Below are 23,282 nucleotides of genomic sequence, written 5' to 3'. Positions count from 1 at the left end.
ACAGCTCTCCACCAGCCTCCCTTCCTCATCAGCATCCTCCTTCCCTCCTCCTCTCCTACTTTTCTCCGCCCTTAGCCCCCGCCCCCAAGACTCCGCCCCTTAGCCCCCGCCCCCAGCTGCCAGTCCCCAGCAGCTCAGTCCTGCAGTGAGTCTTGGGAGCCCATAGCTAAGCACCAGGAGCTGAGCACTGCCCGCTGTGCCTACCTGCAAGTCTCCGACATGGCTCAGGAGAAAATGGAGCTGGACTTTGTGCCTGGTACATCTCATGGGGGCACCCTGAGGAGATCCAACAGTGCTCCCCTGATCCATGGGCTCAGGTGAGCAGAACTGGGGAGGATGGTATATGGGGTTAAGAAGCTTCTTGACCCCATGCAAACAATCTTCCTTCCCTAAAATGCAAGTTTGAGCTCATTTGGGCTGTCCAAACAGAGGGGTTGGGGACTTGTTTGCTTTACAGTGACTGGAGTCCCAAGGTGGAGTGAAAGTTTGACCTCAAACTCTGGGCCTTTTGAGGAAAAATAGCCACCCCCCACCTGGGGGTTGCCCCACTCTAAAAGAAATCACAGACAGCTTCTGAAAGGTTGCTTGTCCTGGCTAATTTACACCAGGGAAAGTCAGACTGAACCCCTGGAACTAGGCTTGCAACTTGACACCTGTCTCTTAAGAGCTGCTATTTCTAAGCTTAGTTTAGGAACCCTGGCATTAACAGAGGTTTGCTTTAATAAATCACAATTTATCTAATAACTTCTAATTAAATGGTGTATTCATGTCATATTAAGTGATTTGGATTTGTTGAAATCTTTTTCAATTCTAAAACTGCCTGAAATGCATTTCAGTGAATTTTAAAAAAAAGGTTTCTAGTAACTTACATTAGTGAGAATAGAGGTTTGAGAAAATTATGGAAAGAGTTGATCCTTTAGATCCTTTAATTTTAGCGGCAGGGTCTTGTGTGATTTTTTTTTTTAATAAGGCACTAGAGGGTCTATTTTTAAAGTAGAATCTTGTGATAATGAAGGTTGGGTTGGCTCACCTCCTGAGCCTATTGCATTTCACTTTTATAAGTAGACAATTCATCTTAGGTAGAGAGCCAATTTATGAGATCCTTTCAAAAAATGGCATTGGTCCAAAAAATGGAATGGGAATACAATTAGCCAAAAACATTAATCAAGCATAGTGAGGGCAAAGAAAGGGGTAATCCTTGTCTATTGAACCGATTATAACATCTGTATTTTGAGGGGGGGGAAAGAGGTTTACTTTTTTCTTTTATTAAATATAATTTTGAAACTGAAGGAATGATGGAGTGACTTTTTGTCTTATTTTATACTTTTAAGAATAAACTGTTTTTCCGGCTGGGGTTGTGGCTCAGTGGTAAAGCACTTGCCTAGCATGTGTGAAGCACTGGGTTCGATTCTCAGCACCACATGTAAATTAATGAAATAAAGGTCCATCAACAACTAAAAAAATTTAAAAAAAGAATAAGCTGTTTTCTCTTTTGGTTGTCTTTTAAATTCTGGTGATCAAGCAATTGCTAGATACTAGGGGGTCCTACTGACCTGCCTTTAGACATATGTAGGAAAAAACACACTGTTTTTTGAATAATGATTTAAGTACTTGGAAGGTAGCATGTGATGTGATAAAAGAAAAGGTAAGGAGACCAGGCCTGGTCCCAGTTTTTACTAACTAGCCACACTCACAAATGAGTCATTTAACCTTTTTGAGTGTTTTTTTCACTTAAAAATTAGGAGAGTAGAAATAGGCAATCTCAGTGGTCTTTTGAAGCTCATTCCAGTTCTGAAAATCCTTCTTGAACTCATTGTGGGCACAGCACTCTGCTAGGAACTGCAGAGATATTATATTAAAATAAATAAAGCACCTCTACACCAAGAAGTTTAAGACACAAGACACTTTTCTTTTGCAGCACTGGGGAACACATTTTTTTTTGGTGGTGCTAGGGATTGAACCTGGGGCTTCACACATTAGGCAAGCACTCTACTACTCACTACATCCCCAGCCCTTTTTAATTTATTTTAGACAGATCTCACTATGTTGCCCTGGCTGGCCTTGAGCTGGCCTTGGGATCCTCCTGCCCCAGCCTGGTCACAGGGATTACAGGTGTGCACTACCCTGACTGGCTAACACTTTAATGAAAGGTAAAGTAGGGGCTGGGAAGCATAGCTCAGTGATGGAGCATCTGCTTAGTGTGCATGCAGGGCTGGGGATGTAGCCCAGTGGTAGTGTGCTTGTCTAACATGCCCAAGGCCCAGGGTTGATCCCCTGCATTGCAAAAAGGAAAAAAAAAGTTTCATTGGGCATGGTGGTATATGAGCCCAGCAGTTCAAGACCAGCCTGGAGAAACGACCCTCTTTCAAAAAGAGAAGACGGAAAGAGATAAAGTAATGTGGGTGTCAAGAAGTATGTCATCTCCTAGTGTGTTCTTTGGGTTCACAGGAGGTAATGATTGCATTAGGTTTGTGGAATGATGTGAGGCTTGTGCCCTGCCTGTATGAGGGCATGGTGTTTGAGGTGGGCATGGAAGGAGAAGAAGGATTCTGACAGATAGTGGTAGGAAGGAGAGCATGTGAGGCAGAAGAGGCCTCCTGAACAAAAAAATAGTGCAGGTACATTTATTTGAACATTGATTCTGAGGTAGGACACTTGCTTTGGGTGGTCGTGGGATATGTGCTGATATGGCTTCTCTTGTAGAACAAGGCTCAATGGCACATGCAGAAAATGGTGGTATTCATGGTTCTCTGGGATATACAGATGAGCTGCTTCCATCCGAGGGGGGACCTGTTTGGGGGTATAGCTCTGACCAGAAGCAGCTGGAATGAACCAGTCTGTAGCTCCGCCCCACATTGCTCAGAGCTGCCCCCCAACCACTGAGGAGATCAGTATCTTGGCAAACCTGTAATCCCCAGCACACCAGTCAGGCAGCTCTGCCAGGAGGACTGAGAATCCTCTGGAAGAAAGGAGGAACCATTGAATATTTCACTGTGAACTACGGAATTGATGCTAACATATTTGGAAGATCTTTCTCTAGAAGACATTAATTGTTTTATTTTTACTTTTCAGTGACCTTTCACAGGTTTTTCAGCCTTACACATTTAGAACTCGGAGGAATAGCACAACAATTATGAGTCGTCACAGTTTGGTAAGTATCAAAGTAAGTATCGGAAGTGATTTGGATTGGAGACAATACTTCCAAATATAGTTCTTCCTGGAAATTATGTGCTGTGCACAATTGGTTTTAGAGATTTATTTTAACTGTCTTGTTTACTACTTTTGCTCTGGCCATTCAGCTTTGGTACAATTGCTGTGGACTTTTGTATTTTAAAAATTTATTTATTGTTATTTATCACTGCTTGCATCACAGTTGTGAGATAAGTCCGGATTAACTTCTAATTATAGCTGAGAATAGTGGTCTTTATTTGTCCTAGGATGTAAAAATCACTTACACAAAGTGTTTGTTTCTGACACTTATCTGTCAGATGATGCTGATTGTGATTGTTCTCTATGGCCAGAGCTGCTGTGTTGGAGATCACCTTATTAGATGGTTGGTCCAGTAGAAATTATAAGGTTTTTATATGGTAGCACTTCACATATAGAGCTCACTCTTCCATCAGCTTCAGTGCTCTGGAAGACATCTGAGATGTAAGCACACAGACATCTAAATGGCTGAACTAGATTTCCAGTCTGTTCACAAAGGTTCATCGGTTTATTTATAGGAGAGCCTCTCTGACCTCTGAATCATTTAAAATTTATGCACAATTATAATAAGCTTCCAACCCAGTAGCATATGAGAAGCAGCAAATCAGAAGAGTTACATTTGTGTTAAAGGTATACTAATAGCTGCTAGTGAGGGAGGAAAAGGAAAAACTGAAAAACAGAAATTATTAAAAACAAAAGTTTGTGACTTGGCAGAAGGACTAAGAGCCTGTTGATACTCCCTGAGGGTTTCACTTGTATAAAGCAGTATAGTGACGTTCTTAAGGATCCCTGGGTCATTAGCCTTTTCTTAAATTCCAGTAATACGTATGTTTGTATGGTATTTTACGCTTTGCAAGGTACTTTCAGGCATTTAATTCTTACAACAACCCCTCTGAAGTAGGCAGAGCAAAAGATGCTTTTGCCAATGAAAAGCAGCAACAGTTAAGACTCAAATCACACAACAGTAAGTGGCAGAGCTGGGATTAGAGTAGAAATCTTTCGGTGTCATTCCATTTGGTGTACTCCGAGAAAGGGGGAAATATAACACATTTTTGAGAGATTTTCAGCTGAAATGGCTCAAAATACTTAAAGGGGGAGATGTTAGCTATCTAGAGATTTGATTCGCTTCACCTCCTTCCCTGAGGATATTAGGAAATTTAAGTATTTTTACTGACTACTTGAGAAATATTTTTACATGTTATACAGCTGTGCACCTGATAAGAGTAGCACAGAAAAGAAGGGGAAAATGAATTTGCCTCTGTACACTTCACTTGCCTCTTTTGTTTTGTTTTTGTGGTGCTGGGGATTGAACCCAAGGCCTTGTGCATGGGAGGCAAGCACTCTACCCACTGAGCTGTATCCCCGCCCCGCTTGCCTCTTTTGTAATATGTGCAGATTCTTAACAATTCTGGTCTAGGCTCATCTCTCACACTGACAAATACCCTTTGCTCTGGCTGTCCCCAAATACCTTATTTTCTGAAGAAATTCTGGTGAGTCACTGCTTTTGCTTGATCATTTTGCTACTGTATCCTACCCCTCCTTTCTAGCTTTCTGGTCCTTCAGAACCCACTTTAATTCTTATATCTCCTGTGCACAGGCATCCTCAACTATCATGATATCAATTACACTGTATGCATTATATCACAGTATACTCTGTACATTTTTTTAAAGATGGGGGGGGAGAGAGAGAGAGAGAGAGAATTTTTTAATATTTATTTTTCAGTTTTATGTGGTGCTGAGGATCGAACCCAGTGCTCCGCGCATGCCAGGCGAGCGTGTTACTCCTTGAGCCACATCCCCAGCCCTCTGTACATTTTTTTTTCCAGCTGTAACTCCAGATAGGATCCAAAGAGGAGTTTTGCAATCTCTTGTCTGCGTCATATGGAGGTTTCCTTTACCCTTCTGTGTTAGCTTCTTAAAGCACTGCATCAACCTTGAAAGGGCGATGCTGTGTAAATCTTAATGAACTTCTGTGTGTCCCATAGTAACCTGCAGAGAGTGAAATGTTGGTGAATGACATGGAAAGAAACGGACGGTGAAAGAGGTGGGGAAAAGCAGAGTCTTAATGATTTTAACTGACTGGGTATAAGGGCAGGAAGGAGGACTCCCAAGTGACTGAAATTTTTTTTCGTGACCCTGGGAATGGTAATGAGGAATAGAGAAATTGAAAGAATTGAAAGTTTGGGGGGGGAAGCGGATGAATTTCCTTGGGGATATGTGGGGTTTGAGGTGCCACTGGCTCCATGCTGTTCTCCAAAGCCATATTCTAAATCTGTTTGATTTTAGACTGCTGGTGTACTGTCTCACCACTTTCTCTTCTAACTGATGACCCTTCTTACTTTACAGAGAAGACAGTCACGTATCTTGTATAAATGTCAACTTTCTTCTCCTTAAAATGCCTTTATCATCACGTAGGATGCTTTTCCCTGATGGTTCTTACATTTTCTGACTCTCCTGTCACTTCACTATTATCTCCTCTGTCTTGTGCCATCAGTCTTTTCCTCCCACTTTCTTCTCCCAACTCACATCTAATATGGGGAAAACAAAGTGTTTTCTTTTTGTAGGTCTCTCCTTTCTTTCCCAGGGCTCCTTTTCAAAGCATAATTGACATTCAGCTGCCTGCAGTTCCTTGTCTCCTGATTTATTCTCAATTTGTAATCTTAATACTCCTACCACAACTCTGTTAAAAAACTGTCCTTGAAAATGTCACCAATGCCCACTTAAGTTGCCAGTGTCCAGCGGTTCATTCCTTATCCCACCTTAGCTCTTTGCTTTCCTTTGCATCATTAGCCAGTACCTCCTTAAATCTCCTGGCTTTTCATTTTCCAACTGATACATTACTCTTGTTTCTGATTCTGGACACAGCTTTGCTGTTCTCTTTCTGGTCCACTGTTCTAGTTCTGTCTAAAATTAACAAGTTATAATGTAGATGTAGCATCTGCATTTCTGACTGGCCAAGTCTGGTTGTCAGCTTTCTTTGGTTCTCTGACATGTGTGTGCTCTTCCACGTTTGCCTGTTAGAGTCTCTCTGCCTTATCTGCTTGCCTAGTAGCTTCGCATTGTTCAGATGACCTTATTAAGTGCTCATCAGTAAATACTTATTACTTTCATAACAGGAAAAAAAGAACTTTTAAAAAGGATTTCACTGGTGAAGTTTTTCTCTTTTCAAAACCTAGGAGAGAAAAAAGAAAGGTATGGTAATGAAGGGATATCATTTGAGGTAAAAATCATATTTCAGTGGATAATACTTGAAAATTTTACTTGAATTAGCTTTTTCCTAAAATAAACATTTTATACCAATCACTACATTCCTATTCAAAAAAGTTTTAATGGCATAGGACCTCTTAAACAGGATAATTGTTTTATTTGGTTTTGTAGTGTTAAAGATTCACTTGCATTTCTTAGGGAATGAATTACAGTTGTTTACCTTATGGCTATTAAAACTAAGATCTGTTGATATGAATTGTATCTGATATTTTGTGGCCAGATTGTGATTATTTTGAAGGAACATAATTTGGCCCCCAAATCATTTTAGCTTTGTGTTATTAAAAGGGGGAGGATCTAAGGGAAATCAACAGTTATTTTAAAGGTGTACCTTGCATTTCCACAATGCTTTTCCTTTGGTAAGATTTGTGGTGGTAGCATTATTGATTAAATCCCAGCGTTGATTTAGGTCATAGAAGCAAAATCTTACTGTAGTCTTTTTGAGAACATTAATCATAGACAAACTATTACACTGTGCTTGTTAGCCTGTTTTTCTCTGTGTGTACATTGGTAATAAAAAATAACATTGTTTTTTTTTCCATTTTCATATGTTCCTTATTTTAGATAAGGGGGGTAATGGATATTTCCATGGTCAAGAGTGTTTTTCCCCTGCATTTATACAGCTCTACACTCATTTGGGAAAAGTGCTAAAGTCAGTGCCTGTCTAGCAACAGATGGTGCTTTGTGGTTGGACACCTGGTGTACTTTCTAAAGACTGAATGTACTGCCTCTAGTGCATTAATGTTCAGGATTTATTAGAGCTGAATTTCTAAGAAGAATATGAAAAATTATCTAGAAAGAGGTTGGTACACCAATAATGACAGCAGACTGCTGCTTTGTGATTCAGAAAATAGTAAATGTTTACTTTTTCTTTCCAGTTGCTGTCATCTTCACCTAATCGTATTCCTAGTAGCAGACTGCTTCAAATCAAAAGGGTAAATTTTACTTACTAGCTCAGATCTGAAGTTTTTTGGATTTTACATTTTGATTTTGATTTTCAAGTCTTAAATATTAGCCGGGCGCGGTGGCACACGTCTGTAATCCCAGCGGCTCGGGAGGCTGAGGCAGGAGGATCGCAAGTTCAAAGGCAGCCTCAGCAACTTGGCGAGGCCCTAAGCAACTTAGCGAGACCTTGTCTCAAAAAGGGCTGGGGATGTGGCTCAGTGGTTAAGCACCTCTGGGTTTAATCCCCGGCACCCCCAAAAAAATAAAAATAAAAAAGAGACTTAAATCTTAAAAATGGGCCAGGATGCAATTCTGGGTAGTTGGAGACAGATTAAAAATTTTCCAAGTTTGCAGATAAAATAGACATGTGGCATGGTTGACAGGCTTAGAACGTTAATTCTGCTCCCTTGTGATTCTGTCAAATGAGGTAGAGAAGTCTTTTGATTTTATTTGAAATAGAGAATGGTGTGGATGAAAATTCTATTTTTTTTTTTTTTTTTTTTACATTTGTCCTTGTAGGAAGAAGGCCTGGATATGATGAATAGAGAAACTGCACATGAGAGGTTAGTGCTTTGAAAGAGCAGGGCCTACTCTGATATGTCTTGTTTGTAAACACTAATGGCTTTGCTTTGTTTGTTTTAGGGAAGTGCAAACTGCAATGCAGATAAGCCAATCATGGGATGAGAGCTTGAGTCTGGTAAAGTTTTCCCATGTTTGCTTGTTTTTTTATTTTTTAAAAATCTTGCTGGGTATGGTGGTGCATGCCCTGGAGGCTAAGACAGGAAGATAGCAGGTTCAAAGCTAGCCTCAGCAACTTAGCAAGGCTGGAAGCAACCTAGCAAGACCCTGTCTCAAAATAAAAAATAAAAAGGGATGGTGATGTGGCTCGGTGGTTAAATGCCCTTGGGTTCAATCCCTGATACCCTCTCCCCCCACACACACACAAAAAAACTTTATGTGTTGTTCATTGGCTTTGTTAATTTTTTCATATGCCTCTGTCCTTTCTACTTCTAAATTGATAAATTGATTCTTGTTTTTAATCTCTGTTCTCCCAGCAGAGTAATATTGGAGGCCCTACATTTCTATTCTTAAAATGTAAATGTATTATAGTAGTAAATGAGAGCTGTGGTGTCCTGAATTGTTATGAGGAGATAATACTTTATGTTTACAGAGTGATAGTGATTTTGACAAGTCGGAGAAATTATATTCTCCTAAGAGGATTGACTTTACTCCAGTTTCTCCAGCACCTTCACCCACCCGAGGATTTGGAAAGGTAGGATCATTGACAAGATATGAGCTATCTTTTACACAGTGTTTACTCTCTAAAACATATGTATACAAATCATCTCACTTTTAAAGTATCTAATAACTTCAGGGGAAAATCAGTGAAAACCTATGATAGCAATTTCAAAAAAATGTATATATATGTATATTTCACACATAGAGAGCTAAGTAATTTTGAGGACATTATTTCTGTCATTTTCAAAAGAACTTTCTGAAGATTGGAACACTAGAAATATTTTAATATTAAATATATTTTTCTAGCAATGCTTTTCACCATCCCTACAAATGTTTGTGAGTAGCAGTGGGTTGCCACCAAGTCCTGTTCCTAATCCAAGACGGTTTTCCAGGTAAGTGAACTTTCTCCCCAATATTTTATTGTGGAACTTTTGTAGCATGTAGCAAAACTGAAAGAATTTCACAGAGAATACCCATAAGTGCATCACTATTATTCTGCCACTAACAGTTTACCAGATTCCAATTTTTGATACTCAGTGCTGATTTATATTTAGAGGGGACACACACACACACACACACACACACACACACACAGAGTTCACCCTTCTTAATTTTTTTTCCTTTATTTCTGTATTTTTTATTGATGCATTATAGTTATACCTAATGATGGGATTTATTGTTATACATTCACACATGTACACAATATAACACTGTAATTTGGCCAGTATCACTCCCTAGCTTTTTATTATTTTTTTTTTTTGTGGGGAGTGGGTACTGAGGATTGAACCCAGGGCTACTTAACCACTGAGCCAATCCCCAGCCCTGTTTTGTTTTTTATTTAGAGACAGGGTTTCACTGAGTTACTTAGTGCCTTGCCATTCCTGAGGCTGGCTTTCAACTCATAATCCTCCTGCCTCAACCTCCCAAGCCACTGGGATTACAGGCATGCACCACTGCGCCCAGCTTAATTTATCCTTTTTTTTAGGGAAAAAAAATTAAGATTATAGACCAGTAATGGCACATGCCTATAATCCCAGCTACTCAAGAAGCTAATGAGGCAGGAATGTAATAATGGTCCACCTGTGCTTTTTTAAAAATTTTTTTTAGTTGTCAGTGAACCTTTATTATTTTATTTATTTTTATGTGGTGCTGAGAATTGAACCCAGTGCCTCACACATGCTAGGCAAGGGCTCTACCTACCACTGAGCCACAACCCCAGCCCCCACCTTATGCTTTGAATATGGTCCTTGCTGCTCTGCCACTGAGGCTTATTTTTAAATGGACATGTTTTTCTTTCTTTCTTTTTTTTTTTTTTTTGGTACCAGGATTGAACTCAGGGGCACTGAACCAGTGAGCAACATCCCCAGCCCTTTTTTATATTTTATTTAGAGACAGGGTCTCGCTGAGTTGCTTAGTGGTTTCCTAAGTTGCCGAGGCTGGCTTTGAACTCAGCTTTCTGATTACAGATGTTCCCCAGGCCATGTTTTTCTCTTCTTCTTTTCCCTTTCCCTCTCCCTGACCTAGCATGTGTGAGGTCTTGAATTCAGTCCTTAGTATCTTTCTCTCTCTCTCTCACACACACACACACACAAACAAACAAGTTTGTCAGAAACTAAATAACTTTTTAAATAATGTTTCTTTTTTGTTAAGCTGTTATGGGTGTTTTGTCCTCTGGAATTAATTTTAAAAAATGGCTTAAGGGCTGGGGATGTGGCTCAAGCGGTAACATGCTCACCTGGCATGCGCGGGGCGCTGGGTTCGATCCTCAGCACCACATAAAAATAAAATAAAGATGTTGTGTCCACCGAAAACTGAAAAATAAATATTAAAAAATTTTTAAAAAAGGCTTAAAATGCTGTCATTCCAGATTGCATGTTCTGGATCAAATCATGTATTGACATTTCAGTTATTCAGTCTAGTGACAAAAGCGCTTTCCATTTCTACCTACATGACTGCCAATTTTGCTTGCTTATTTGATGAGCTATAATACTGTTTATCTTGCATCTGTTAGAAGAACTTCACCTTATTCTGTTTGCTTATTCATCAAAGCAGGAGGAGTCAGAGTCCAGTCAAGTGCATTAGGCCCAGTGTTCTTGGTCCTCTTAAAAGAAAAGGTATGTAGCAATATAGTGACAGTGGTTGAAAATACTGTATATGTATTTATAACTGCTAAGAGAGTGGCTCTTAAATGTTCTTAAAAACTTACAAAAGGTAAGTAAGTGAAGTGATAGAGGTAACTGACTTGATTGAATTATTAACTGCCTTATTTCACAATAAGTACATGTCAAATCATCAGATTTCATAATTTTAATATATGCAATTTTATTTGGCAATTATACCTCAATAAACCTGGGGGGGAAAGAAGGGATGTATCACATTTCTAGTATTAAAGTCATCCACGCCTAAATTAAAAACTGGAATTCTTATCTGAAGTGAGCTCACAGCATTGCTCTCCTTTTTTTCTAAAGAAATGTCAAGTATTCCCACTGTACACTTGGTCTACTGAGAGTAAATTTTGTAAATTAGCTATTTGATACTGTTTATATTTTCTTACACTTCCAATCTGAATTTTATTCATATGTTTATGATATATATTCCAAAAATATTGCCTCTCAGTGATCTGAATGTAAAAGAGATGCATTGTGGAAGTATGATAATGTCATAGCAAATATATCTGTAAACATGCTGTATGCTCAAATGTAAGGTGAGATCCACCCCTGTCACCATATTATATATACCTCAGCAAAGCAAGAATTGCCATATATTCAGGTCTATAGAGTTTTCCATGTAATTGGGTACTCTCTTTAATTACCTTATTTTCAGTCATGAAGCACTAAAGTGGTGTCAATCAATACTAATTTTAGATGCATGTATAAGGCACCTGAAGGCAGGCATATTTTTTGTTTTTTAAATTTTTGTTACTTGGGATGGAACCCAGGGGCACNCTCAAACTCATATCTTCCAAACCAGCCTGTGCCTACTGTCAGAGTAACAGTCCAAATCACAACTGTTAACCACCTGCCCTCACCCTTCAATCCTTCCATCTAACCTTTTACTTTTTTTTGTTGTTTGTTTTGTTTTGGGGCCTGTGAGGAGGAAGAACATTATGGCAGAAGCATCTGTCAGAGAAGACTGCTCACCTCACAGCAGCTGGGAAGTAAAGAGACAGAGGGAGGAAATGACCAGAAACCCAATATCCTATTTAAGGACTTAGCCCCAGTGACCTGCTTCCTAGTCCCTACCTCTAACTTTCCACCACCTCCCCATAGTGCCATCTGCTGGGGACCAAGACTTCAACACATTTAGGACACACACCATAACACAGCCTGTTTAAGCTCCTTTTTTTTTTTTTTTTTAATGTGGTGCTAAGGATCAAACCTAGTGCCTCACACATGCTAGGCAAGCGCTCTGCCACTGAGCTACAACCCCAGCCCACTAATCTTATATTTATAAAATTGCATTAAAGTCACATTATCTCTTTCCATTTTAGGTGAGATGGAAACAGAAAGCCAGCCCAAGAGATTCTTCCAGGGCACAACCAACATGCTGTCTCCGGATGCTGCACAGCTGTCTGATCTCAGTTCATGGTAAAAAAAAAAGGAAGAAAGAAAATCAAAAGGATATTAGGGCTTGATCCCTTTTAAAAAAATATTTATATTTTAGTTGTAGTTGGACACAATACTATTATTTAATTTATTTATTTTTATGTGGTGCTGAGGATCGAACCCAGTGCCTTGCATGTGCTAGGTGAGTATTCTACCACTGAGCCCCAGCCCCAGCCCCCAGGGTTTGATTCACTTTTAAAAGAGCCACATTGAAAGTATATTGGGATAATTTAAATTATATTCAGCTTCTAGTCTATGCTTCCTTAGAGGAGTCTCTGTACAGTTTAGATAATTTTGAATATCCCAGATCATTTGAAAGGTATGAATACTTCCTTTGGATACAGCTTCAGTTTCATTCCTAGCTCCTATTAGGTCAGCCTCTCAATAGGTGGAATGGTTTAGTAGAGTGTGAACAACTGTCTGGTGTGAGAAAGTCACAGGCTTATCGTGGGTATTGTACATTGATTGGAGCTTCTATGTTGGCATTTCATATTATATCCTTTCAACTTAGCAGAGAATACCCACATTCTCTTAGACATTGCATTCTCTAAATACCATGATGTGTGGTATTTAGATTGATGTTTTTGGAAAATTCAGGGTATTTCATTGTAATGTGAACTAAGGTTTCATTTTTTATGGTAATACTTCCTGATTCTTATGGTCCAGTCATACAACTGGTATCATCTTAGTTTAGTTGTGTAACTTTAGGGCCTTTCTGTTTTTGTGGGAAAGTTAACTTCTTTTCCTATATCTGAAGTTGAACTGAGAATTTACATGCAGAAATACATATGGGGGAAAAGGAAGGGAAGAGACAGCAGTAACCAGGTAATATCTATCTGGAAATCTTTGAGTATTCCTCAGTCAGCTTGCTGAGTACTCGTATCCAAGACTACAGTTGCTTAATGACTTTCAGAACTTTGTTTCCTGAGTTTTATGGCTGAGTGGTTTTTTTTTTAAAGGCACTCACTTTAAAAATAAGAGGGTATTCTCTCAATGGAGGAAGTATTGATAATTTCTTCCCAAATCAACTTACTCATTGTTTTGTGTAAGATAACCTATACTTCTAGTGGTCTAAGAAGTCATAGATGATTATTATTGCTTATTAGACTCATAGATCAATACTGCCTTTAGATTTTTCTAGCTATTCAGCCCCATAGTCTCTCCCACCCCCCACATCTCTGTGTCCTTGATTGCTCAGTGTGCTAATTTTGGTACAGAGTGCCTTTCCATGGACGTAGATGATTGCAAAGAGCAATGCCTAAAGCTTGTCAAGAGGACTAGCAGATGAAACTCTATACTTAGTGCAAACTGCATACTACTTTTATGGTAAAGTCAGTTTGAATATAGGCACATGAGTAGAAATAGGTTTGCTTATCCAGTTAGTAACTAAGTGACTAGGATGACAGCATTTTATCAAACTAAAAACATGCAGGGTAGGGGGTTGGGGCTTTCGCTCAGTGGCAGAGCATGGGGTCAGCATGTGCAAGGCTCTGGGTTCAACCCCCAGCACACATACACACACACACAAATAGAAGATGAGGATATTTATTTTGATATCATCTTAGGTTGACTGCCAAATGTTAGAAAACTGGTTCACGCCATTAAGAAAGGAAAGAGAAAGCACGTTATTTATACCAAGGGTCCTTGCTTCTCATCCAGGCATTTATTCCTTTGAGCAGCACACCCTTAGTCATGTATGGCAGTGGCTATTGTGAGACTTCAATTTCTGGTTTTGGTACTTCCATACCCACGAGTAGAACTATGAGTGTCTATGAGAGCCTTGGGAACATTGTCATTGATGATAAAGGGAAAGATTTGGCTTTTGAGCACAAAAGGCAGTTGCCTTACGCAGGAGAGATTTGCCATATTCATGACCACTCCTAGAGTGCTAACAGATGGCTCAAGTAATCTGTGATAATGAAATTTATTCCTTATCTGGCATGGTGATGCACACCTATAATCCCAGCTACTCGGAGGCTGTGACAGGAAGATGGTCAGTTTGAAGCCAGCCTTCGCCATTTAGCGAGGCCCTAAGCAACATAGCAGGACCCTATTTCCAAATAAAGTAAAAAGGGCTAGGGATGTGACACAGTGGTAACGTCTCCTGGGTTCAATTTCTGGTACCCCTCCTCCCCAAAATTAAAAGGCTGAGGCAGGAGGATGGCTTGAGCCCATGAGTAAGAGACCAGCCAGGACAACATAGCCAGACTCCATCTTTAAAAAAAAAAAGAATAGTTAAGTAAGTCATGAACTAAACTTTCAAATTATGCTTTTAGTCATTAATAAGTCCAAATTAGGTGGTGGCACATGCCTGTTATTTCCGCAGCTTGGTAGGCTGAGGCAGGAGGATCACGAGTTCAAAGACAGCCTCAGCAACTCAGCGAGACCCTGTCTCTTAATAAAATACAAAAAAGGGCTGGGGATGTGGTTCAGTAGTTAGGTGTCCCTGGGTTCAATCTTCAGTACCAAACAACAATAAGAAAATTAGTCAAAATTAGTGTTTAGCATCTGTACTCTGAGGTTACTAAAACTTAAAATTGTACCAAGACTTTTGGGACACCTTATATTCTGATGATGACACTGGTGTCCATGATGAAGAAAGTTTAAATATGAGTTACTCTCTTTATGGACAATATGGATCCCACTTTTGCAGAAACATTTCTTCCAAAGGTGGTTTCATTGATTAAAATCACACATCTGTAATTTTAGGAATAAAGACAGAGATAGGAACCAGTTGCATCCTGGCTCATATTGCCAAGGGTGACAGTCTTATATTTTTTAGTTGTTGATGGACCTTTATTTTATTCATTTAATATAATCAATGGTGCTGAGAATCAAACTTAGTGCCTCACACATGTGAGGCAAGTGCTGTACCACTGAGCCACAACCCCAGCCCAGGCATCAATTCTTATACTGCCTTTTAAAGAGCAGATAGTAGATACTGCCTTTTAAGGAGCAGATAGTAGATGAGATAACTACTAATGATGATAAGTACATCATTAGTAGTTATCTCATCATTTTATTCTTTATAGTTTGTTGCTGCCCCACCCAACAAAGAAAGGAAAAAGATTGGTTTTTACAATCTTTAAAGTTTATGTACTAGATGGTAGTCTTTAAAAATCTGACATCTTTGAAGTATAAATTAAATTTGAGTAGGGATTTCTGTCCAGTTAAGCATAGTTTTTATTTTTTATAAACTAAATAAAAATTCTGAAGTCATTGCCAACTGAATCTGGGGAACATCATTAACCACAAGGCAGGAATTATGTCATTTCTCATTTAGTCCTTGTGAGCATCAAGTGTTTGAGTATAACTCAGAAGTATATCTTTGTATGGTTCTTGATTCTTTTTGCATGTTGGGAATTCTTTCTGTGGTTCTTGCTTCATTATGAGCAGGACTTCAGTATCTGCAATATGCTATATTGAATAAAGGCATTTTCAGGGCTTCTGGCCTTTCTATGAAGATTAAGTGATAGTCTATTTCTCCTACATAAAAGGAAATATTCTCCCATGAATTTTCTTGCCTAGTGTATTAGTATTAATGAGTTTATTTTAACATTTTGCCTGAAATTTGTCTCAGTGGTTCTAACATAATTTTTAATGTTATATATGTCATGGTAAAAAAAAATAAATATCTTTTTGACAAAAAGAAATATGACAAAAATAAATATTAATCATATATTTTATAAAATTAATTTATATGATTAATATTTAGAATGTATATATAGACTTTAGAGATGTTTGTATGAAATACTCAGACGTGTGTATAGATACTTTTAAATTCCTGTCCCCAAGGTAAAGGAAAATGGTCATATTTAAATATGTAATCCTATTTGGCAAGATAATACTGGGTCCCGCTAAGGCAAGATTATAGAGCCTGAGATCTGTATGTATCAGTTCAGTAGTTCAGTTTATACCATGGGGTTGGGGATGCCCTGTATGTAGTCTTACCTTATACCAAAGTCTCACTAGGCTAGATAGGACTGTGACTGATTGCTATTGCATTTACCTGCCTGTCATTAATCTTGATAGAACCTAGCTTTTTTTTTTTTGTACTAGGGATTGAATTCAGGGGGACTCTACCACTGAGCCACATGCCCAGATTTATTTTATATTTTATTTAGAGATAGGGTCTCACTGAGTTGCTTATTAGTGCCTCACTTTTGCTGAGGCTGGCTTTTTGAACTAGTGATCCTCTTGCCTCAGCCTCCTGAGCCGCTGGGATTATGGGTGAGGGCCACCAAGCCTGGCGCAGAAGCTAATTTATTGACTGGATGAGTCTCTGTGCCTCGCCCAGTTGGGGAGATAACATGAGTCACATTGGATATCCTAGTTTTGTTGTTGTTTTCTCCTTTGACTATTTTAATGATTCACTTATACTTTCACCCATAGTTTTTAGACAGGGTACTTCTTTCACAGTCATGGTACTCTCAGTTTTGTGGTTCCAATATTGTCTCGATAATGTATATTCAGTGGCTGCAGTGAATTAGTTCACTTTTGATTCAGGTATTCCTCTGTACAAAATAAATTGTATAGGTCCTTTGCTTTTCTATCATTGTATGGTCTTTGGCCATTAGTGGAAGTAAAGCTCATTAGCACCTTCCTCAGAGCTTAAGTGAAAAAAGAAGAAAAATTCAAATTAGACCAGACTATGCTGTTTTTAGAAGCTCTGATATAAGCTTTAATAATGATCACTGTGAAAATTACTTTTGTACGGTGATTTCTCTGTGGATACAAAAGTTGTATAAGTCTTGCTTTACACGGATATAACAGTTCGTGATTTGTGACCTGTATCATTTCTGCTTCCATGACTATGTATAGTCATGCCAGATTTATTAGGGCAGAAATTAGATTGTATGTTTAGCAAAAGTACCTAGCTAAAACTTCACCAACTTCTGAATCTAAATTGCAGTGGAAACTAAAATGTAAGTGTGCTGTTTTTCTCTTAATGAACCAGATTACATACATTTTTATGTAATAATAGAGAAGAAATCCTGAAATAAAAAGTTGAGCTTTTTAAAAAAATTTTCCTGGTAACTTCTCCATGTGTTTATTTCTCTTAAGGTAATCAACAGTGTTAGAAAAATTCCACTGCCTGTGTCATATTATACATTTCTGAATTAATAGTGGATTCACCCAAGCAAGCAAGTTCTAGTACAAATGGATCTTTTAACCCAGGGCTCACCATAAGTCTAGTGGTTGGAATAAGGAATTCTTTATTTATATTCAGATTATGTGCATGGTGGCCAAATTTTAATCTAAGCCTGTTTTCTTCCTGCCAACTAGCATAGAGCGTGTCCTTCGGCTGCCCAGCCAATATGTGCTTTAAGAAAGTAAATTCATTTTAATATTAGTCTAGGCAAAAAGCTGCAGGAGGAAAAATTACATATGTTCCAAAGGAAAATAGAAAGGTCTTTTTGATTTTCCAATGTCCTGGATTATCTGTGCCACTTTCTTTCAGTAGTTTGAATAATTCATATTTTAGACCTATTTTGCCATTTGGTTGAACAAATATCAGGGCCAGCTAAATTTTCCGAACTTCTTACTTAAAAGTGGAATTATTAATGAGGCATTTGACAGCAGTGAGCATAGTGTAGGAGTAGTGTGGAGTATACTGTTTCCATTTTTATTTTTACTTCTCCAAAGCCTATTTGTAGTCTGTCTCCACCTAAAATCACTCCATAGGCAAGAAAAGGAAATGATATTTGGGGGCTGGAGGTGTAGCTCACTAGTAGAGCACTTGCTTAGCATGCTTCAATACCAGGGTTCCACCCTGAGCACTGACAAGGAAAAAAAAGGGGGAGGGGGATTGAACATAGGAGTGCTTTACCATTGAGCCACATCCAAGTCTGTTGTTTTTTTTTTTAATTTTTTTAAGACTAGAGTGTCACTAATTGCTGAGGCTTATCTCAAACTTGGAATCCTCCTGTCTCGGCCTGTAGAGTTGGTGGAATTATAGGAATATACCATAGTGCACAGTAAGAAATGACATTTTAAAAACAGAAGAGTGAGAAGTGGGGGACAGGGGTAGATTACATTTCATTGAGTGTAATATATGGCCCAGAGACATCCAAATGCAGCATAGCTTTAACTTGGAAATTCATAAAAATAATATTAAAAGACTCAGTGCCTCTTAGGTCAGAATAGGTTCTCACAAATGAGCTAGCGGCCAAACTTCAAATTAGAACCCATATTTCCTGATTCATAACTCATTCTACAATAATATACTTTTTTCCCTTTCAAAAAATAAAAAATATGACTGTGTAAATTCTGTTTTTTGGAACTGAGGATATTGAATCCAGGGCACTTAATTTATGAGCCGTATCCCCAGGTCCCCCTGCCCCCCAACTTATTGGTGGTTCTGGGGATCGAACCCAGGGACTTGTGCATGCAAGACAAGCACTCTACCAAATGAGGTACATCCCCAATTCTCCCTCCACCAGCCCTTTTTAATTTTTACTTTGAGACAGGGTCTCTCTAAGTTGCTTAAAGCCTTGCTAAGTTTCTGAGACTGGCTTTGAACTTGCGATCATCCTACCTTAGCCTCCCGAGCTTGTGCTACTGTGACCAGCTATGTAAATTCTTAAGCTGCCTAACCTCTCCAGCTTTGTCTCTCAATGTGTTCTCTTTATTCCCCATACTACAACCACACTAGCCTGCTTTTGATTCCTAGAACTACCCTTGCTTCTTCACAAACCTTGCTTAGTTCATTCCTGTTAGTCTTTCAGATTATACTGCAAATATCACCTCTGTGCAGCCTTTCCCAGTTCCTCCGGGTTAGATTAGGTTATCCATATGTTGAGCACTCATAGGCCCTTGTATCTTGCTTTGAGTAGCTGTATGTCAAATGATAATTATATATTTATTAGCATGATTACTTAAATGTTTGTCTCCTAAATTCAGTGAGGACAGGGAACGTGTCTCTTTCATGCCTTTGTCCTAGTATCTAGCATACTTCCTACACTTGGCAGGCACTCAGTAAATGTTATACTAAGCAAATGAGTGAATTCAGGCAAATATAGAACATGGAGCTTATATATTGGATTGATGGGAGTCAAAGTCAGAAAGGCAGCTTGATGCCAAATTGCAAGAATTTTCAAATCCCTTCTAAAGTATGAAGCCAGATCCATAAGGCAGTCTGGCTTGATTGTTGGGAACAGTGGGTGCCTGGCTAGATGGGACAGGTATTCCTGGCCTGAGTTAAAGAGATGCTTAATGTCCAGATCAGTTTCAGTGGAAACACAGGCACAGAGGCCAGTTGTTCACATTAAAGTGGCAGTGGTCATGAGAATACTGGGACCATGGATAGGGAACATTCATTTTAAAAGCTTAACTGGAGAGTACCTGAGAGATCAAAGAAAAGAAACCTTTTGGAGAGGATAGGGAGACCTTTGAGGTTTGGAAGCAAGAAAAAAGGAAATGGCATAAGGAATTCATAAAATCAGAAGAATATGAAAGGCATATAATTGGAGGGAAAAATCACTATTTTCTTTCTTTCTTTTTTCTTTTTTCTGGTACCAGGGATGGAATCCAGGGGTGCTTAACCACTAAGCCACATCCCTAGCCCTTTTTTATATTTTATTAAGAGACAGGGTCTTGCTGAGTTGCTGAGGCTGGCTTTGAATTGGTGATACTCCTGCCTCAGCCACTGTATCCAGCTAAGAAAACATACACTCTAGTAGTAGGCAAGTGGTCAACTCTAACGTGGTTGAAAGAGTTTGTTTTAGAGTAGAGGAGCTGGGAAGCAATGTGCCTGATGGCACACTTTAGGCAGCCCAAGAAGTGGCACCTCTCTGAGTCTGGGCTGATGGGAAGGTAAAAAGATAAATATAAGGATATATATATATATACACACACACACACACACACACACACACACACATTTTTTTTTAACCCGTGGTGCTGGGGGTTGAACCCTGGGCTTCATGCATGTGAGGCAAGCACTCTTCCAACTGAGCTATATCCCCAGCCCAAATATGAGGATGTTTAACCTCTTGAGCAGAAGGTCAGGGAACCCTCTCGCAAAAACCATGGCATGCAAGAGAAATGCTTATGAATGCTTATCCTGTGTTGGGACAGTCTGCTGCCTGTTGTGGGTGGGGGAATTCACAAATGATACAAAACCTTGAAAGTTTGTCTTTCAGGGTTTATGTGAATATCATTTCACAGGTTAGTTCATTGCTGTTGCTTTTATGCTTTTTATTATTTACAAATGCTCCACTGATGCGTGAGTCTTTGAAACCGTGTCGTTGCATGTATGTTTACCCTGATAGCTGCATTTGCTTATAATTCTTTTTGCTTTGTCCTCAGTTCAGATATTTTGGATGGCAGTAGTAGAAGCAGTGGCTTATCCTCAGACTCACTGGCTACAGGCAGCGTTCCTGCACAGTCTCCAGTAGCATGCTCCAATTCATGCTCCTCGTTCATCTTGATGGATGATCTCTCAGCCAAGTGACTTAACCATTTCTGACTCAGTGCTTTTTAACTGCCGTTTCCCACATGAAATATTCAGTGAGGAACGCAGAGAACTTTGATCCATAATGAGGATTGAAGTTTGACAGATGTCAGTCATTCTGATGCTGTTATTTGGGGGGTATCTCTCCCCTCTAAAGTTTAATTACTTACTATCATGTCTGTTTTTGTCGATCTCATTTTGCATTTAATGACTAAATCTTAAAATACCGATTTTTGATCACTTTGCTTTTCTTAAGTGCCTCAAAGAGCACCTTCTTTCAAGTCTATATGCTTAAGGGAGGCACTGATGTGGACTTGCTATCATGGTTGTTTTCCCTAGCAGTGATGTGATCAAGTTGATCAGAAATTCTCTTGCTTGAGAGATTTTTCTGTTGTTGTTCTTTGTCAACTACATGGTTTCCAATCCCTTTATTTCCCAGCAATATGCCAATTGCTTTTGAACAGATTAAATTTTTAGTTTTCTGCATTAGCTTAAAGTGCATTATTTTGTTTTCTTTTCCTGTTTGAGCTGCTGCTTACTTGCCATTTCTCACAGAGGGGAAGAAATGCCTAGTCTCTTCCATCACTATCCTTGTTGCTTCTTTGCTAGTGGAGTGTATGATGAGAGGATCAATTTTAGTGCTGAGAATGTAAATGAACTTCAGGATACCTATGTTAGTCACCCCAGGTTCTTATGACTTTGCTGCCACAGTTGATAATTCTCCTCCCAAACCTGTTGTCCTAAGGAATATATAAAATATTGTTGATATTTCTAGGTGGTGTTATCAAGGAGAAGAAATTCCTGCCTTGACCAGATGTGTGGAGCATCTACAAATGAATGAATAATGTATTTGCATACAAAGCAAGTGGTCCTTGGAGCTGTCAGTGTCTCCGGTGGTATTATGAGGCCTTAGGTGCCTTGGGGTACATTGTCGTGCTGTAAGGGATGTATATCCTAAGGTAGTGTGGAAAAAGGAGGCTTTATGTGTGTGATAGCCACATACTATTTCAGTTGCTGCTTTTTTCTGATTTCTTTGTGTCATTGAATTTGTTTGTTTTGTCATGTGGTGACTGATGTTTTGGCTATTGTGTTGCTGCCAGAGTCGGAATCCAGTTTGTGTACATACTGCCTTATAGTAAAGGCAGTTAAATCTCTATGAGAAAGCTTTTAGGAGCTGAAAAAGTCAATGTTATCGTGTATTCTGCTTTTAAGAAGCTGTTTGAGCTATAAAAACTGTACCTACTAGTAAGTGCGAGGTACCATGTTATTTAATTTTTACAAAAGGAAATGTGTGGCTGAGCTATTTAGGAAATCTGAGTGTACTCTCTTGTTATGTTATTTATGAATTATACCATGTAAAATGTCGTGTTCTTTTCATCTTCAGACATTGTGGTTGGATTGTCTCTGTCTAATATGCACATTGCCTGCTAGGATCATGCTATTCCATTTTTTAAATGAATGTAAGAAACAAAAACTACTGCACTTGTGTCTTTTGAAGGCAAAGATCCTTGGATTTTAAAGGAAGATGGTGTGCTTTGAAGGCACCCCCAGACTAGCAATAGCAGATTGCTATCGAAGGGAAACCTGTTTTCTTCCAATTATTAGAGAACTTCACTTAGCTTGCAGTAGTTCTATTAAAGAATTAGATGTGTCCTTTATTTTAAATTGTAATCACTGCCATCACAGCCACTAAGAGCTTTTGTTCCTGTGTTGCTTTCGCCTATGCAAAGGCCAAAAACCCTTCGAAACTAATGCCACTGTCCCCTTGTGTGCCATCTTAAAGACAAATCTCTTTGATGGTACTCGGTATATCTATTCTGTTTGTAAAAGAACCATGTTAAGATGTTTTTGCTCCTGTAATGATAATGGTTTTGTCTTTCAGGAGATTTGTCCACCTTCACTCTACTGTCTTCTTTGCCTTAAAGGGACACTCTTGGGTTCAAATGTAGGAATGTTAGGAGAGAACCTTTGAAATGTGATGATATTTAAATATATTTTTTGAAATCCAGTGGTGGGCTAGAGCAGGAAATTGAAATTATTCCAGTGGTATGAGAACTGAGAGGCAAGATGATTCACTTTAAGGTTCATTTTCAGTTTTTATTCTTTAAATGGACTGAAACGTTAGGTTTGTGCAGGGATTGTTTTGAAATTAATAAAAGACAGACATATGCTAGCCCACAGATGAGCTTTCTTGACAGTACCCCTTTATTTTTATATAAAGTCTAATATTTGAAAAGTGGTTATTGTTATAAAGTAAAATTCCCTCTTCCTATTCTAATACTATATCATATATTTCAAGCTTCTATTTGAAAACAAGTACAAGAAGTCGTAAGATAATCCTACAGATACTGTTTGACTTATAATCACTGTTTCATGACAACTGCTTTCGGAATAATAGAATAATAATAGAAAGTTTTGTGAAATGCTGGCCTTGCATATATCTTAGAATGCAAATTTAATAAAGTGTGTACATGCATAAAATATAGTGTTTTAAAAGTCTATCTCTTTTATTCTTCTTGATAATTGTTTTCTGCTCCATATTCCAAAAGTCCATTCTCTGTATCTAA

The 23,282-nt window shown here is 38.7% G+C and overlaps 1 protein-coding gene and 2 non-coding genes across 23 annotated transcripts in view; 2 read left to right on the top strand and 1 right to left on the bottom strand.

Moving 5' to 3' along the window:
• The first annotated feature begins 10 nt into the window (after nucleotides 1-10).
• The window catches only part of Pabir2 (PABIR family member 2), a 40,162-nt gene continuing 16,890 nt past the window's right edge, over nucleotides 11-23,282 (top strand). For 6 of the 21 annotated variants that reach the window (XR_007344837.1, XM_048796589.1, XM_015506157.2 and 3 more), the window contains exons 1-9: nucleotides 11-317; nucleotides 3,073-3,163; nucleotides 7,350-7,406; nucleotides 7,936-7,979; nucleotides 8,059-8,113; nucleotides 8,588-8,689; nucleotides 8,962-9,047; nucleotides 10,705-10,769; nucleotides 12,146-12,242. Coding sequence is in view for 20 of the 21 variants with exons in the window: in XM_048796589.1 (XP_048652546.1) it covers nucleotides 220-317; nucleotides 3,073-3,163; nucleotides 7,350-7,406; nucleotides 7,936-7,979; nucleotides 8,059-8,113; nucleotides 8,588-8,689; nucleotides 8,962-9,047; nucleotides 10,705-10,769; nucleotides 12,146-12,242 (695 nt within the window). In the remaining variant the exon portion in view is untranslated. The other 15 variants (XM_015506164.2, XM_015506163.2, XM_015506162.2 and 12 more) reach the window with 15 other exon arrangements.
• LOC125614235 lies at nucleotides 5,032-5,153 on the bottom strand. The gene has a single exon (XR_007344840.1). It is a non-coding gene; the product is annotated as a small nucleolar RNA SNORA26 (small nucleolar RNA).
• Nucleotides 15,610-15,754, top strand: LOC125614236. Its single transcript, XR_007344841.1, has one exon. It is a non-coding gene; the product is annotated as a small nucleolar RNA U109 (small nucleolar RNA).

This window comes from Marmota marmota, unplaced genomic scaffold (assembly GCF_001458135.2).
Source record: "Marmota marmota marmota unplaced genomic scaffold, marMar, whole genome shotgun sequence".
Classification (NCBI taxonomy): Eukaryota; Metazoa; Chordata; class Mammalia; order Rodentia; family Sciuridae; genus Marmota; species Marmota marmota.
This window is presented reverse-complemented; position numbering and strand designations above follow the sequence as displayed.